Source organism: Grampus griseus (assembly GCF_964374135.1).
Source record: "Grampus griseus genome assembly, chromosome: 20".
NCBI lineage: Eukaryota > Metazoa > Chordata > Mammalia > Artiodactyla > Delphinidae > Grampus > Grampus griseus.
Genome location: NC_139014.1, coordinates 18812017 through 18827806, shown reverse-complemented (window position 1 = coordinate 18827806; position 15790 = coordinate 18812017). Strand labels below are relative to the sequence as shown.

The following is a 15790-nucleotide window of genomic DNA, read 5'->3' as shown; positions in this document are numbered from 1 at the left end:
TGATGTCGTTTGTCTTTCATACCGAAATGTCCAGCACCTCCATGTGCGCACATAGTTACAAAGGAGACCTTCACCTTGGTGTGAGCCACAGTATTGTCTTCAGCAATTTATGGGTACTTAAGTCATAAAACTTTCTTAGCCAAGAGGGAGCCATTTCTCACTATTTCTATGCTGTAAAAGTGGATTCTAGCAATGTTCCAGAATATGCAATCTATGTGCGTATATGTGTAGCTAAAACTCTACTACATTTTGTGCTAATTAATACCTATTATTCTCTTGGTCCTCATTTAATGTTACTCTAGTAAATGATCAAACTCACTCTGCTTGATTTTCTGGTGAACCTCACAAAAGATAATCCACCCCGTCCCTTGAATACAAACTGTACCTCTCCCCAGGGCATTGGATTAGGGCCCCTTTGACAGGTGTGAATGACATCACCAGTTCAAAATGTGCTGCTTTATTTTCCCTTCCTTTACACAACTAGTTACTGTTTTCACATAATTAGCTCAAATGTTGATGCATTTTCCTAATTATTTCAGAAAATTCCTTCTTTCTTAGGACACCGTGTTCACATCCCCACTTGCCGGTTAAGAAATTGAAGGTAAGGGAGAGTCTCAGCAGGGAAACCATACACCCCAGATTTGCCCGAGACCAACCTGGTTTGTGGTTCTGGAGAGATGTGTGGAGCACCCCTTCACTCTTAGAAGGCCCCAAGTTTGGGTAATAAATCATATGGTCATTCTAAGCCTACGTGACCAGAACCCACCTGAGTGGTGGCAAGCAAGGGTGGCCCCAGTCCACTGCTTTTTTTTTAAAATAAATTTATTTTATTCATTTTTGTCTGCGTTGGGTCTTCATTGCTGCAGGCAGTCTACCTCTAGTTGCAGCGAGCGGGGGCTACTGTTCGTTGCGTTGCGTGGGCTTCTCATTGCAGTGGCTTCTCTTGTTGCGGAGCACGAGCTCTAGGCGCACGGGCTTCAGTAGTTGTGGCTCGCAGGCTTCAGTAGATGTGGTGCACGGCTTTAGTTGCTCCGCAGCATGTGAGATCTTCTTGGACCAGGGATCGAATTCGTGTCCCCTGCATCGGCAGGTGGATTCTTAACCACTGCGCCACCAGGGAAGCCCAGTTCACTGCTATTTTTATTACACCCCGATGAAACAGAAACACAGAGGGAGAGAGGGAGATCACACACACAAGAAAATGAACTCATGGGAATTCCTCGGTGGTCCAGGGGTTAGGACTCCACGCTTCCACTGCAGGGGGCCCGGGTTTGATCCCTGGTAGGGGAACTAGGATCCCACAAGCCATGCAGCCAAAAAACAAACAAACAAACAACTCCCTCCTCAAAAAAAAAGAATTCCCTTGGGTCTCTGTTCAAGGGAATCCTGCCTGAGTCCTTCTCTAAGTAGGAACCCTTCTGTGAAGCAAATAATACTTCCCCGTCTCTCATCAACGATTCCATTTTGTACTGCCTAACTTTTACACTATGGTTTTGTTTTAAAACACGATACTCATTTAATTGAGGAAAGCAAGATGCAGAGGAGTGTACATTATGTTTCAAAAGAGGGGAGATTTATACACATCTATGAAAAAAATACTGCCAGAGGATATATAAGAAATTAGTGGCTGTCTCTGGCAAGGAAAATTGGGCAGAGGCAGGGCTGGAGAAAAAAAATTTTTAAATACGTTTTTTAGGGACTTCCCTGGAGGTCCAGTTGTTAAGACTCCCTGTGTCCACTGCACGGGGCGCAGGTTTGATCCCTGGTCGGGGAACTAATATCCCGCATGCTGTGTGGTGCAGCCCAAAATTTTTAAAATACATTTTTTAATTTACTTTTAAAATTTAATTTATTTATTTAAATTTATTTAAAATAAAATAAAAATACATTTTAAAAATATCTCTCGATGCCTTTCATACCCCCTCCGCAGCCTACTGATGCAACGTTAATGCCTAAATTTTGCCTCAGAAACTCAAATTTCTCTTCCCTCTGGCCACCTGCCTGCAGCCCAGCTCTCCCACTCATCCTCCTCCTGGCTCCAGCTGAAGTCTCAGACTCTGGACTTCTGTCCCTGCCAAGTAGGCTGCCTTGTGGCTTTCAGTCTTACCAGACAAGCTGTTTTAGCTTCTTTCACTTTGGGAGAAAACTAACTGGGCACCGTCATTCTCTCCTTAGGAGCTCTTGACACAGGAGGAAAAAATGATTCCACACCAGAGCGGTATCCGCCCTGAACTTCTATATCACATGCACATGTAAGCACATAACCTCATCCGGAGACCCAGGATTCAACCATAAGTTTGATTTATAGGACCAGCACAAACATCAAAGCTGACATGCCCTGTGAGGGAAAACACAGGGGCTATTGGGGAGAATTGGTCTATACTTTGAAATGGAATGGCACATCAACAAATACTTGTTAAGGGCTTCCCTGGTGGCGCAGTGGTTGAGAGTCCGCCTGCCGATGCAGGGGACACGGGTTCGTGCCCCGGTCCGGGAGGATCCCACATGCCGCGGAGCGGCTGGGCCCGTGAGCCATGGCCGCTGAGCCTGCGCGTCCGGAGCCTGTGCTCCGCAACGGGAGAGGCCACAGCAGTGAGAGGCCCGCGTACCTAAAAAAAAAAAAAAAAACGTGTTAAATGTGAAGCTAATCTTTTTAACTACCTTGGATGCTTACTGCCCTATGGTACTATTACTAATCATATACCCATTGGCACCTACCTTCCCTGAACCTTCTCATCTATAAAATAGTTACACTACATCAGTGGTTTCCAAATGGTGCCCTGTGGCTCCATGGGGGTACCTCAGGGCCCTCTAAGCTCCTGCAAAACTCCAAGCCTCCACTCCTTTTTCCAACCAGATCAACACAGCTTTCATCCATTTCTGAATTGGGCTGTTATATGTAAGACTCATGAAGAAAAGCTTCCTTTAAATTGAAGACAAAAGTTTGAAAGCCACTACAGTAGGTAACCACTCGATTCCATCCAGCCAAATTCTATGAAGCCACGCCCCCTGCCTGCCTCAGTTTCTCTAGCAGGAACGCAGCAGAAATTCCTCATGTGGGAATTTTACCTGAATAAAGTCCTTGTGTGAACAGGAGACAGACATCTAATCTGAAGCTATTCACCGGTAGCTGCTGGGTTCAAGAGACGCCTCCCTTGGCCTCAATCATAGCTCCAAAATAACCTGGGGAAGCATAGGAGGTGGCTGCACACACGTCCATCCACAGGGGCACTGCCCAGGGATGCAGCTCACCTGGAGGTGGCAGAAGCGCAGCCACTCCTGCTGTTACAACCAATCCTCGATTTGCAGGTAAAGAGGAACTGAACATTAGGTAATCAAAAATACCCATTCTAGGTCATCTCCAGGAATCCAGTGTTTTCTTGAGCACCTACAGTTGAATATGTTACTTCCCAACACCACAGAGATTGAGGCACCCCCATTACTGCCACGTCACCAGTGAGGAAAGTGAAGGTTGAAAAGGCAAGATAACTCTCCCAAGTGAGCAAACAACAGAACCAGATTTTTTTTAAGTTGTATTCTTAAATTGTGAAATATAACCTCATGGAATAAATCATAAATGTAGACTACAGTGCGTAATCACAGAGCAAAGCCCGATGTTTACCTGTCACCCAAGTCAAGAAACAAAACACTGCGGGCACCCCAGAAACCACCCTCCCACCCCCATCTTGGGTCCCTTCTTCGTCCTGCTTCACTCCCCCCCAAGAAGTATCAATAAATGTTGTCCTTTTAAAATCAATCCCTCGCTTTTTGTTATATAGTTCTACCACCTATAGATGCACGAAGCCAGGACTACTCAGGTCTGTGAAACTCCAGTCTATGCGCTTAACCTTGAGATAATGCTTCCTCTTGTTCTATCAGCTGCTGAAAGATGACTTTAAATCTTCCATCAACTATGGATTTGTTTCTCCTTTTAGATCTGTCAATGTCTGCTTAATGTATTTTGAGGCTGTTATTAGATACCTATAAATTTAGAACTATTTTATCTTCCTTTTATCACCACACGTCTCTCTTGGTCTCTAATAATGATTCTTTTTTTTTTTTTTTTTGGCCATGCTGTGCAGCTTGTGGGATCTTACTTCCCCCACCAGGGATTGAACCCAGGCCACAGCAGTGAAAGCACCGAGTCCTAACCACTGGACCGCCAGGGAATTCCTTTTTTTTTTTTTCTGGGGGGGCGGAGCCAATAATGATTCTTAAAGTGTTACAGCCTTAAAGTCTCATTTACCTCATATTAATAATGCCCCCAGCTTTCTCTGGGTTAGTCTTGCCTGGTATCTTTTTCCATCCTTTTCCTGCCTCAATAGCAGACTTGGAACATCTTTCAACTATATATTTTCGTGCCCTCTTGACCTATTTACAAAGTCATTGATACCTTTTAATTCTGAAACACAAGACTAGGAAAAGAAATAAGGAAAAAATAAGAGAAAACAAGGAGACGTGAGTCTAAGCCCTAAGCCAAGCCTCTGGTCTGACTCACATCTCCTTAGGCAGCTGCATTTCTACACGAAGAAAGACTGCAGCTGGGTTTAGATAAATTACTACGGTTCATCAACATAACACTCACGGATAGGGTGTGCCTAACAGGAGCTGAATTAGAAAGCTGTTTAAGACCCACAAACAGAGAGAACAGACTGTGGATGCCATAGTAGGGGTGGGGGTGGGGGGTAGGTAGGGATGGACTGGGAGTCTGGGATTAGCAGATGCAAACTATTATATATGGAATGGATAAACAACAAGGTCCTACTGTATAGCACAGGGAACTATATTCAATATCTTGTGATAAACCATAATGGAAAAATTATGAAAAAGAACATATGTAGCTGAATCACTCTACTGTACAGCAGAAATTAACACAACATTGTATATATCAACTATACTTCAATAACATAAATGTTAAAAAATAAAGCTGTTTATTCACAAAGACACTGATCACATAAGCACACTGGAATATACTGTATAAATTCAAATCCATCATGTAAATACACGTGGTACCACAATCATTTCAAGTCAAACTATTTTATCGTCCAAGAGACTCCTTCTGTGGTCACAGGAGGCCGGCTGTCAACGGACAACCAGGGAGGCACCCGAGCCCTCACTCTTCTGCACTCTGCGTGCTGACGTAGTCCTGGAGAAGCGCCTGCACCTCTGCCCGACGGCTCATCTTGGTGGCCTTGCCCTGAAAGCGGCCTTTCTTCCCCGCTCCCTTGCCTTCTAGCACCTCAGCCACCCTGGGGAGCAGAGAGACAGTCAGGGAGGGCGTCTTTGAGGGAAAAGTCACAGGAAAACCAAGGGCAGCCCTGAGGCTTTCCCCTTGGGCTGGGGGGGAGAGAAAAAGTAAATGGCTTCTAGAAATACTTGCACATGTGCACAAAGATATGGGTACCATATTTATTTAACAGCGAATAACTGGGGGCTTCCCTGGTGGCACACTGATTAAGAATCCGCCTGCCAATGCAGGGGACACGGGTTCGAGCCCTGGTCCGGGAAGACACCACATGTCACGGAGCAACTAAGCCCGTGCGCCACAACTACTGAGCCTGTGCTCTAGAGCCCACGGGTCACAACTACTACAGCCCATGCGCCTAGAGCCCGTGCTCTGCAACAAGAGAAGCCACCGCAACGAGAAGCCTGCGCACTGCAACAAAGAGTAGCCCCGGTTCGCCGCAACTAGAGAAAGCCCGCGCGCAGCAACGTAGACCCAACGCAGCCAAAAATAAATTAATTAATGGTTATTTAAAAAAAAAAAAGAGTGAATAACTGGAAACAACAGAAGTGTCTAGAAACAGGCTAAATTACGGCAACCTCCAAGGAACAGGATGAGCGTCATTAGGAGTAAAGAGCTGTAGACACAAAGGCCTGCGGGAGCAGCAGGGAAGCAACTGGGGCTGAGCGAGAAAGGTGGGCCTATGGCACTGGCCGGGCCCGTGCTATCTGAAGAAGCAGGCCCCACTCACGTCCTCGTAGATACTAACCTGCAGGAACGTCAGTCCAGTGTTGCAAGCGTGTGCCTTTTTCTCTTCCTTTTTTGAGAAAAGCTAGAACTCCCTATTTTTAAATAAAAATCTCCTAATTTTAAAATGTAGCAACTAATTTTAAAAATTTAAAGTTGTACACAGGCCAAACCAGTCTATAGGCCACAGCTGGCTGCCTGTCAGGAACCTCTGCTCTGAATACTTCTGTTTTCCTTCAGTGTTTTACAGTGAACACATATTCATCACAGCCAATCAGGACTTCAAAACCCTAAATGCCAGAAAGAATATGGTGCACTCCACCTCCATATCTAATTTAAAATAAGAAAATATAAACAATATAAGAGTAAAAAAGTCCAACACAATTCTAATTTTTCTATAATAACTACATCAATAGGTTTTTTGATTCAGTCTCAAAACCCTAATTTGTTTCCCCCAAGTTTGTCTGTGCCTCTGCTTTGCTGATGCCTTAAGCAGGTGCTTCATCTGCCTAGTGAGAATCCAGCACCTGTATTCATGTATCACTTATGAATCTCAATTTCTAAAAGAAAAAACACAAAGCACGTGAGATTTGGAGCCGAAAGTCCTGGGCTCGAGTCTCAGTTCTGCCACTTTAACCGTGAGCTCTCAGGTACACAATGTGCTGTCCCTCATCTCTAAAACTGGGAATGATGGTGGTGATCATTATTTCTGCTAAGGCAACATCACATGACTGTGATGTGAATGAAAATGAGATGCAGGGGCTTCCCTGGTGGCGCAGTAGTTAAGAATCTGCCTGTCAATGCAGGGGACACGGGTTCGTGCCCCGGTCCAGGAAGATCCCACATGCCGTGGAGCGGCTAGGCCCATGCGCCACAACTACTGAGCCTGCCCATCTAGAGCCTGTGCTCTGCAACGGGAGAGGCCGCGACAGTGAGAGGTCCGCGCACCGCGATGAACAGTGGCCCCCGCTCGCCGCAACTGGAGAAAGCTCTCGCACAGAAACGAAAACCCAACACAGCCAAAAATAAATAAATAAATAAATAAATTTATTAAAAAAAAAAAAATGAGATGCAGATGCGGTGGCCCTTTGCATCCAACAAGGGTGCTATTAGTAGGTTAGGCTTACAGGCTCTTCCACCCGTGCAAAGCAGTCCACGGAAGATTACCTGGGCGCCAGGGTCTCCACAGCCTCAGCTGGCCCTGCCAGTAAGAAGAGTCCAGCACCTTTCTCTTCGCCCACAGTTAGGAACAGGAGGGTCTCCTAGGATGGAAGACAAGATGAGCCCTGACACTTAAAAGACGTGCAGTCAATCCCCCCTAAACTGCACTCTCTTCAGTCTCAGGAACAGACTTTTATCATATTGCAATATATAAAGATACCAAATCAACACAGTGTACACCTTACACAGTATTACATACCAATAACATCTCAATTAAAAGGAAAACAGGTTTTCCCTCCTAAACCACAAGTGATGTTCCTCATGAATGTAAGGCAGCCCCTGCACTCTGGGGCCCACTAGGGACAAGAAACTTTGAGAGTGGCTATAGGAACTTAGGTTGAATATTAAGAAGGGAGCAGAAGCCTGCTGACCATGACCAAGCATAGAATGTCTTTCATGATCTGACTCCCGCCAAACTCTGCAGCCTGGTCACCCCACTCCCACACCGCCCCTTGCACCCTGTGTCTGCTATCGCCAAAACCTCCGTGTTTCCCTCTGCTTGGCCACCTCGGCTCCCCTGTCTGCCGATGACCGCTAAGCAGTCTTCTAGGTCTCTCCCCTGAAGCCTCCCCAGCCTTTCAGGGAATGCGCTCCTCTGCCTCTAGCACTGACCACCCTAAGTTATAAATGTCGGCATACACGGTTGTCTCCCAGACTCAAGAGTGAGCTCCTTGAGTATCAGTACTCTCTACACAGAAATAAGAGGAGAGATACACACACACTGCTTGGCCCAGAGTAGATATTCCCAAAGGTGTTTCCTGAGTGAATGCAAAAGAGAGACCTGGAAACCACTAAGCTCTGGTCAGGACCGGGATGGGTGGCTGAAGCCAGAGGCAAAGGAACACTGAACGGACGGCCTTCTAAGGGCCTAGCCGACCGCCGTATTTCTGAAATCAGCCCTCAGCACATATAAATGTGGGTGGCACGGAGGAGTTCCAGTTCTGATAAAAGGAGTTCTGAAGCTGGTAAGTGCCACAGCCCCAGAAAGGTCAATACCACTGACTGAGCTTGGCACCTAAAACAGAGCCTAGCTCAGAGTCAGTGCTGAGAAAATAGCGTTGAATGAATTTCTGTTCCCTATTCTTCATGTGTTCATGCGGAGGGACCTCAGCTAACCTGACGCCCCTCATTAGGTCTCCACCTGGGGCGGACAGAGAACCTCATGCTCCTCTTACCTCTGACCCAATCTCGTTGGCGATGATATTCATGAACTCAGAATCACCCTCCTTCCTAAAACAAAGGGCAAAGACATCAGATCCAAGTTGCAACGGGAGCTAGGAAATTGCAGGAAGCCCAGCTCCTCCTCGTGAGGCTGGCCACACTGCTGCCTTTTGTGCAGAGTCCCAGAGAAAGAGCGTGCTCTCTGAGGGCCAGCCTGGCATCTTTCTAAGCCTCGGCACGCTCTAACAAGTTTTGCGTTTGTTTCTGTCTCCCTTAAACAGGATTCACCCGGGTAAGTGGAGACCTGTTAGATGGCAAAGGAAATGAGGGAAGGCTCTAATGAAAGTTATAGTGAAGATGTTTATATCAACCCAGGAAATCTGCAAGGCAACACACTTCTTCGGGTCTTCTCAGCCTTAAGAACACCGGGGGCGGGACTTCCCCGGTGGCGCAGTGGTTGAGAGTCCGCCTGCCGATGCAGGGGACACGGGTTCGCGCCCCGGTCCGGGAAGATCCCACATACCGCAGAGCGGCTGGGCCCGTGAGCCATGGCCACTGAGCCTGCGCGTCCGGAGCCTGTGCTCCGCAACGGGAGAGACCACAACAGTGAGAGGCCCGCGTACCGCAAAAAAAAAAAAGAACTCCTGGGGCGACCCGCCTCCCACTCTGCACTGCGTACAGGGGAGGGGCTGAGCCCTAAGCCTAGCACCCCTGGCCTCACCTGTGTAATGTGACCACACCTCCCCAGTCTGGGCTGTTCCTGAGGCTGTGGGCAACGTGCACAGCCAGGTCTCTGAGCAGATTCAGGTTGCTCTGAAAAGGATGCCATAACTCAGTTGACAGGTGGGGAAAGGGTAACCAGAGAGAATACCGTCTCTCCACCCCTCCCCTCCCCAGTCACTGCCCACTAACATGCTGCACATCCAGTTAGGTGGAGGGGCTGAGTCTGGGGAGCCTTTTCCAGGCAGAGCCCACACCCTCGCCACCCTCCAAGGATAAATCACCTTCTGCAGGAGCTTGTTGGAGTTCTGTAGCTTTTTCACTGCTTCCACATGATCCTCTGCTCCACACCTGCAAGAGGAAGGTTCATGGAGGCCTGCCCAGTTTTCCAACTGCTTTTGGTGTCAGGCATAAATCAATGGCGCCCTTCCTGATGGGACCCAGGGACATTTCCAAGGAAGCCTCAGGCTGTTGGGGAAGAGGATGTAAAGGAAGAAACCATTTTGTGTGCATCTGCTCGACTACCCAAAGCACCTTAGCATTTCTGGTTGCATCCCACCCCTAAAGATAGAGTATTCTGTCTGCCGCACAGGTGGGAAGGCTAAGCTCCGGGCTGCCCAGGCGCTGAGAAAAGGAGGCAGTGGAAGGGGGCGTACTTCAGCAGAGCTGTCAGTGCTTTCTCAGTGCTGTGACTCTTCTCCATCCACTTCAGCACCCGGTTCCCAGCCAGAAAGGTCACGTTGGTTTTGTTCTTTTTCCCCTTCTCAGAGCCCAGGATTTTAATGACCTACATGAGGCAAGGAAGTAAACACACACACACACACACACACACACACACACACACACACACACACACACACACACACACACACACACACACACACACACACACACACACACACACACACACACACACACACACACACACACACACACACACACTGCAGCAGGTGCTGGATCCAAGGGTAGGAGAGATCAAGACCTCCCTGCTGGCTCGGAAGCAATAAGGAGTGATTTCACTCAGGACCCCTCACGTGTCCCCCTCTATCACTCTCAGCCCTGCTGTGATCCCCCACCTCCGACACCCTCTCTCCCACCCACTCAAGAGCCCTTCCTCACCTACCTGAAGGTCACTGAGATTGCTCACGTGGGTCCCACAGCACATGTTGGAATCAACGCTCTTGATGGTGACAACTCGAATAGGCCCAGCATGATCATCCGGCAAACCCCGGCCCCTCACCTGGAACGCAAGGGAGGGAGGAGGGCTGTTTGAATTTTGATGAGGAGCCCTTGGAGGGCCACTCTACAGAAGCCAGCCTGCCGGCTCTCCCCTCACCTGCTCCACACCGGGATCATCCAGGCTCAGTTCTCGCACATACACAGGCAGCCGCTCTCTGATTTTTTCATTGACACTCTGCTCAATGGCAGCTACTTGCTCCGCAGTCACAGAAGGGCTGTCCAGCTCGATGACACTCCGGAGTCGCCCTAACTCCCTGCAAGAAAAAGCAGAGTGGTCACAGGATGCTGACGGGGACAATTAATAATAGAAGGAAGTTTATCGTTTACAAAGCATGTTCATGTAAATGCTGGTATTTAATCCTCACAAAAATGTCACAAAGTAGGGACTGTCATTTCCACTTTACAGGTGAGGGGTGATAAGGAACATGATCAAGGTCATGCAAGGGATTCACCCCCTACGTCACTGAGCTTCAAAGTCCATATTCTTTTTTAAGCAAAGGGAGATGTTTCTCAGGGAAAACACAAAGTCATCCACCACCCCATCTTCGAGGGGAACAGGTGAGCACAGATTTTTATCCTTCTACCCCTGACTCACTACTAGGAAAGGAGCCAGCAGTCAGGGACCCATGCCTGACAATTAGTCTTATGCCTCTTGCTCACCATGATGTTGTCTTCAGCCCAAACAGATGATCAGCAACCGCAGTGATGAGATGCTGCCCTGAGCAGAAAGAGGAGATGGGAGAAGAAGTGAGAAGTGATCATGAGTGACACGACCCCAATGCCAACGTCATCACAGAAATTCTACTGCTGAAGACCTGCCTGGCACTGGGTAATACTCTTGAGAGACACTTTATTGAAAACCCTCAGGAGAATTCTGCAAGAGGCTTTATGATGCCATTTCTTTTTTTTTTTTTTTTGCGGTACGCAGGCCTCTCACTATTGTGGCCTCTCCCGTTGTGGAGCACAGGCTCCGGACGCGCAGGCTCAGCGGCCATGGCTCACAGGCCCAGCCGCTCCGCGGCATGTGGGATCTTCCCGGACCAGGGCACGAACCCATGTCCCCTGCATTGGCAGGTGGACTCTCAACCACTGCGCCACCAGGGGAGCCCTATGATGCCATTTCTTGAATGAGGAAACCAAGGTCTAGAGAAATCAAACAACTTTCCAAGGCTACAGTAGCTCGTCAGAGGCAGGATTTGAACTCGAGTTCTAATTGTGCCAGATTCATTCACTCAACAAAAATTTATCAAGTGCCTACCACATGCAAGGCACAGGGCTTGGCACTAGAGATGTACCGCTATCCCTGATCGATGACAGCGAGGAGGAGAAGGAATCAACTGTGAAGGCAAAGGGAACAAGACAGCCAAAGGCCTTGAAGGAGGAAAGAAGCAGGATGTGTTCAAGGAATGGAGAGAAGGCCAGCATGGCCAGGATGCAGGGAGCGGGAGGCAGGAGCACCGGGTGAGGCTGGAGCAGTAGATGAGCGCCAGCCCAGGCAGGCCTTGTGCCCCATGGCAAGACGTTTGCCTTCATCATGAGCTACAGGTAGCCTTTGAAAAGCTTTAAAGCAGGGGAGTGGCCTGATCAGCCTTTCATTTTTAAAAAATATTCTAGCTGCTTTGTGGAGAATGGGTTGCAAAGAGACAAGAATGAACATGGGGAGACTAGCCGGGAGGCTGTTACAGAGGGCTGGGGAGAGACGATGAGAGCTGGGATGAGGATGACTGTGTTGACAGTGGAAGCAGATAGAGAAGTATTTCGAAAATAAACCGACATGACTCAGATTGCCTGGCTATCCCTAAAGCAGTGTCTGAACTGACTTCCAGGATTTGAGCAACTGGGTGGATGCTGGCCATGCACTGAACACAGTGAAGGCGAAGAGAAGACCAGATCTGGGGGAGGGGGTGGCTTTTTAATTCCATTCTGGACATTTTGAGTTTAAGAAGGCTATGAGACATCTACAGATATAGATATCAAGTGGGAAGTTATAATACTTAAATCCAGCAGTTATTCTAATACTTTTACTTTAACTGCTCATTTTGCTTTTATAACATTTATCACATCTTGCCTGAACTGGAGCTGATTCTGAATATGTCTGTCTCTTCCAAAAGGTTAACTCCTAGAGTACCCAAACCACGTCTCAATCATCGTGACATTCCCACACGCAGCAACTGCCCCATCCCACCCCACCTACCTGAATGCTGCTGCATGTGGTCAAACCTCCGTTCCCAGTCCACCCGGACCTGTACCTCAGTCCCAGGGGTCAGAGGTGTCTGGGTGAAATGATCAGCCTGGGCGCCCCGGCGGGTCACTCTCAGCACAGAGATGTCATTGATTGTACCACGGTCATCAGGCTGGGGAAAGAAGTAAAAATAATCGATGGTAGCAGGTAGGGCTCACCCTAACTCCTGGATACAAAGACCCTCTAGCAGAAGTTTGTGAGAAACACACCCAGAATTTGAGATTCCCTAAGGGAGAAGAAGCAATGCCAAGTGAGGTGGTCCACTTTGCTCATGAGGGGACTCTCTCTATACTCTTCACTTGGAACACCTTTTGTTCTTCAGAACAAAATCACAGAATGAATACAAAAATTGTAACTACAGCATAAAATAGATAACTAATGAGAACCTACTGTATAGCACATGAAGCTCGAAAACAAATAAATAAATAAAATTTGAAAAAAAAATGTAACTACAGCAACGAAAATTTTAGTAAAACCCAAACAAACTTAATCCTCACTCTCATTGCCTTGGTTTAGATTTTTATCTTTCAATAGTTTCCAAACTGACCTGAATTTTTCTCCTTTCTTCCACTCTATCTTCTACACTCCTACTAGAATTAAATTCAAAAATATTCATTAAAAATATCAAATATTACAAAATATCAACTGCTTACAAGACACTGTACCTATCCAAGACTATAATGTAAATAAGACATGGTCCCTCATGGAACTGAAAAGTCTGGAGAAGAATAAAGACATGCTAACAGGCAACTGCAATATGATCTACAACATGCCATAGTTCAAAAAAGTACATTGTTTTAGAGGAGCTCAAAGAAAAGGAACCTAACAGTCTTGGGGAATCAGGGAAGACTTCCTGGAAGAGGTGATATATAAAATGAGACCTGCTATGGATACCTGAGGGCACATGTTTTCCTTCAGCAGATCAGAAAACCTCCATGCTGGGAAAAATTGGAAGTTTCTCACAATCAAGTTTACTGAATATGTTCTCTCACATCATTTCTTTGCTTAAGTACTTCCATGGCTCACCATAGCCTCCTGAATGAAGTCCACACACCTTAACACATCCTTCAAGGCCCTCTGAACTGGCCCCCACTCACCTTTACAAAACCATCTCCAGCCTGTCATCAACACACACCAGAGGCTCCAACTATATGGGACTATTTTGCAGTTAACTAGACTTGTCAGATTCTTACAGGCTTCCCTGTTTCGGCTGGGAAAGCCTCTCCCACAATGCCCACCTTTGGTGTTATTATTCTCCTTTCCCATTTTCTCATTGGACCTTGCCCCTACCCCATCACAGCACTGATACGTCTGCCCTCTGTTGTGCTCCTTCATGGGAAACTTTTTCAGTCCATGCCAAACACCCTAATCGAATTCCTACCTCAGGTCCTTTGCACTTATTCTCCCTCCCCGGAATACTCCCCACCCCCCACCAGCACCACTAGATAATGGCAATGGCTTACCCCCTCACCTCACTTCGTTCTCGACAGAAATAACTTGCCCCCTACCTAGGAGGCCATCCCATCACTCTCTTTCCCTCGACCTTTAATTTTCTTTATAGCATTTATCATACTGACATACTACTTATCTATTCACCGTTTTGTCTGTTTTCTCCAATAAATATTCTACGTATGCAAAGACATTTTCTTGTTCAGCTTTTATCCTTAGGGCTTGAATTAGTACCCAGCATTTGTTACGGACAGATAGATAACCATTTGTTGATAAATACCTGCTGAATGAACAAATGAACTGAATTGAACTAATTTCCATCTGTATTCATTACAGCTAGGACTGAGGACCAGGAGAGCATTTCCGACCTGCTCGGAAAGAATTAGGGGCTTCCTGGGAGGGGGGAGAAGGAAAGGGGAAAGGATGGGCCTGGTACCTGTCCCCCGCCCTCGGGGAAAAGCAGCGTGTCTTCTAGCACCACGTGGAAACCGCTCAGCACTTCCTTCTTGCCGTTGCTTCCTTCGGTCTGCAGCTCCGCGGGACTGCAGGAGACCACGGTGGTGGTGAACTGGGTAAAGAGGGATGCGAGAGTAAGCCCCGACCGCAACCCTCAGCGCACCGGGACTGAATCCAGCTCGGTGCCCCCTCCACGCGGCGCCCTCTTCCCCGCACCGCCGCACCCGCTTGGAGCATCAGGTTTCCCGCCCGCCGGCCGCACCTCCCTGGCGTAGCTGTCCCGCTGACACTGGAACGCCATCGCTGCTGTCTCTCAGTACGCCGGTAACCTTGCACACAGAAACGCCTGGCGCCGGACGGAGAGCGAAGCGGGACAATCTTCATTCCGGGCGCGTCTCTGCGCAGAAGCAAAAGGGCTAAGAACGGCGTGTGGTTTGGACAAATTTATTGAAAACGCGAAGTGCAGGCGCTCAGGGTTACTGAGGGACTATTTTAAGACTTTGAAGAAAACCAGAAGACAAGACAGAACAAAACTGCGGCCTAAACTTGTCATAGCACTTTGTTTGGCCCCGTTGGACCCCAGGGATGTACGTAATTCGGCCCCGCGGAAGCCTGCCTGATAGAAGTGGGGATGGTACTGGCTTGGATAGACAGCAACGCCGCCCAATGGAAATGTAATGCAAGCCACATGTTAATTTTTCTTTAAAGCTCTCTTTTTTTTTTAAAATTAAATTAATTATTTATTTGGTTGCACTCGGTCTTAGTTGCGGCAGGCGGGCTCCTTAGCTGTGGCATGCGAACTCTTAGTTGCAGCATGCGTGTGGGATCTAGTTCCCTGACAAGGGATAGAACCCGGGCCCCTGCATTGGGAGTACTGGGATCTTATCCACTGCGCCACCAGGGAAGTCCCTTAATAATGTTTTTATTTAAATCACCATATACAAAATATTATTTCATCATGTAATGTGTATTTTAAAATAAGTATTTTCCTCCCGTACAAGATTTTCGAAACCTGTTATGTATTTTACACTTACAGCACCTCTCAGTTCGGTAGCAACATTTCAAGTACTCAGTAATCACGTGTGACCATTGCTACGGGATTGGACAGTGCAAATAAAGAGGTTAACAGAAGTTAACAAGTTTAACTGCAATCGGTGCCTTAAAACGTTAAATGGATTAAAAGTTAAGATTAACTTTCTTCTCTTTTAAATCAAGTAATAAAAAGCTTGAAGTTCCCAGATGTTTCAGAATATAGGGTTTTTCTGATTTTAGGCAGTAATGCAGACCATACCCATGTGTTACGTAATGTGTTCCATTTGGAACTCTGGAGC

At 47.4% G+C, this 15790-nt stretch overlaps 1 protein-coding gene across 2 annotated transcripts; it reads right to left on the bottom strand.

Moving 5' to 3' along the window:
* Positions 1-4934: 4934 nt before the first annotated feature.
* On the bottom strand, positions 4935-14838 carry AARSD1 (alanyl-tRNA synthetase domain containing 1). 2 transcript variants are annotated; one of them, XM_082678635.1, is made up of 12 exons: positions 14722-14838; positions 14440-14571; positions 12507-12666; positions 10973-11030; positions 10410-10566; positions 10197-10313; positions 9730-9860; positions 9358-9424; positions 9075-9166; positions 8368-8422; positions 7139-7233; positions 4935-5249 (listed from the first exon to the last, which is right to left on the bottom strand). In XM_082678635.1, the coding sequence occupies exons 1-12, from the start codon at positions 14758-14760 to the stop codon at positions 5114-5116; spliced, it is 1239 nt and encodes a 412-aa protein (XP_082534761.1). In that variant the 5' UTR covers positions 14761-14838; the 3' UTR covers positions 4935-5113. The 2 variants fall into 2 exon arrangements, with proteins under 2 accessions (XP_082534761.1, XP_082534762.1); XM_082678636.1 differs by having other exon boundaries at positions 9730-9836.
* Positions 14839-15790: the final 952 nt, after the last annotated feature.

Coding starts and splice junctions, on each gene's coding strand:
- AARSD1 (XM_082678635.1), bottom strand. CDS start 14,760: ATGGCGTTCCAGTGTCAGCGGGACAGCTACGCCAGGGAG. Junction 12,667..14,439: donor TCCCCGAGGGCGGGGGACAG/GTACCAGGCCCA, acceptor TTCTTTCCCCAG/CCTGATGACCGTGGTACAAT. Junction 7,234..8,367: donor CCAACGAGATTGGGTCAGAG/GTAAGAGGAGCA, acceptor CTTCCATCCTAG/GAGACCCTCCTGTTCCTAAC.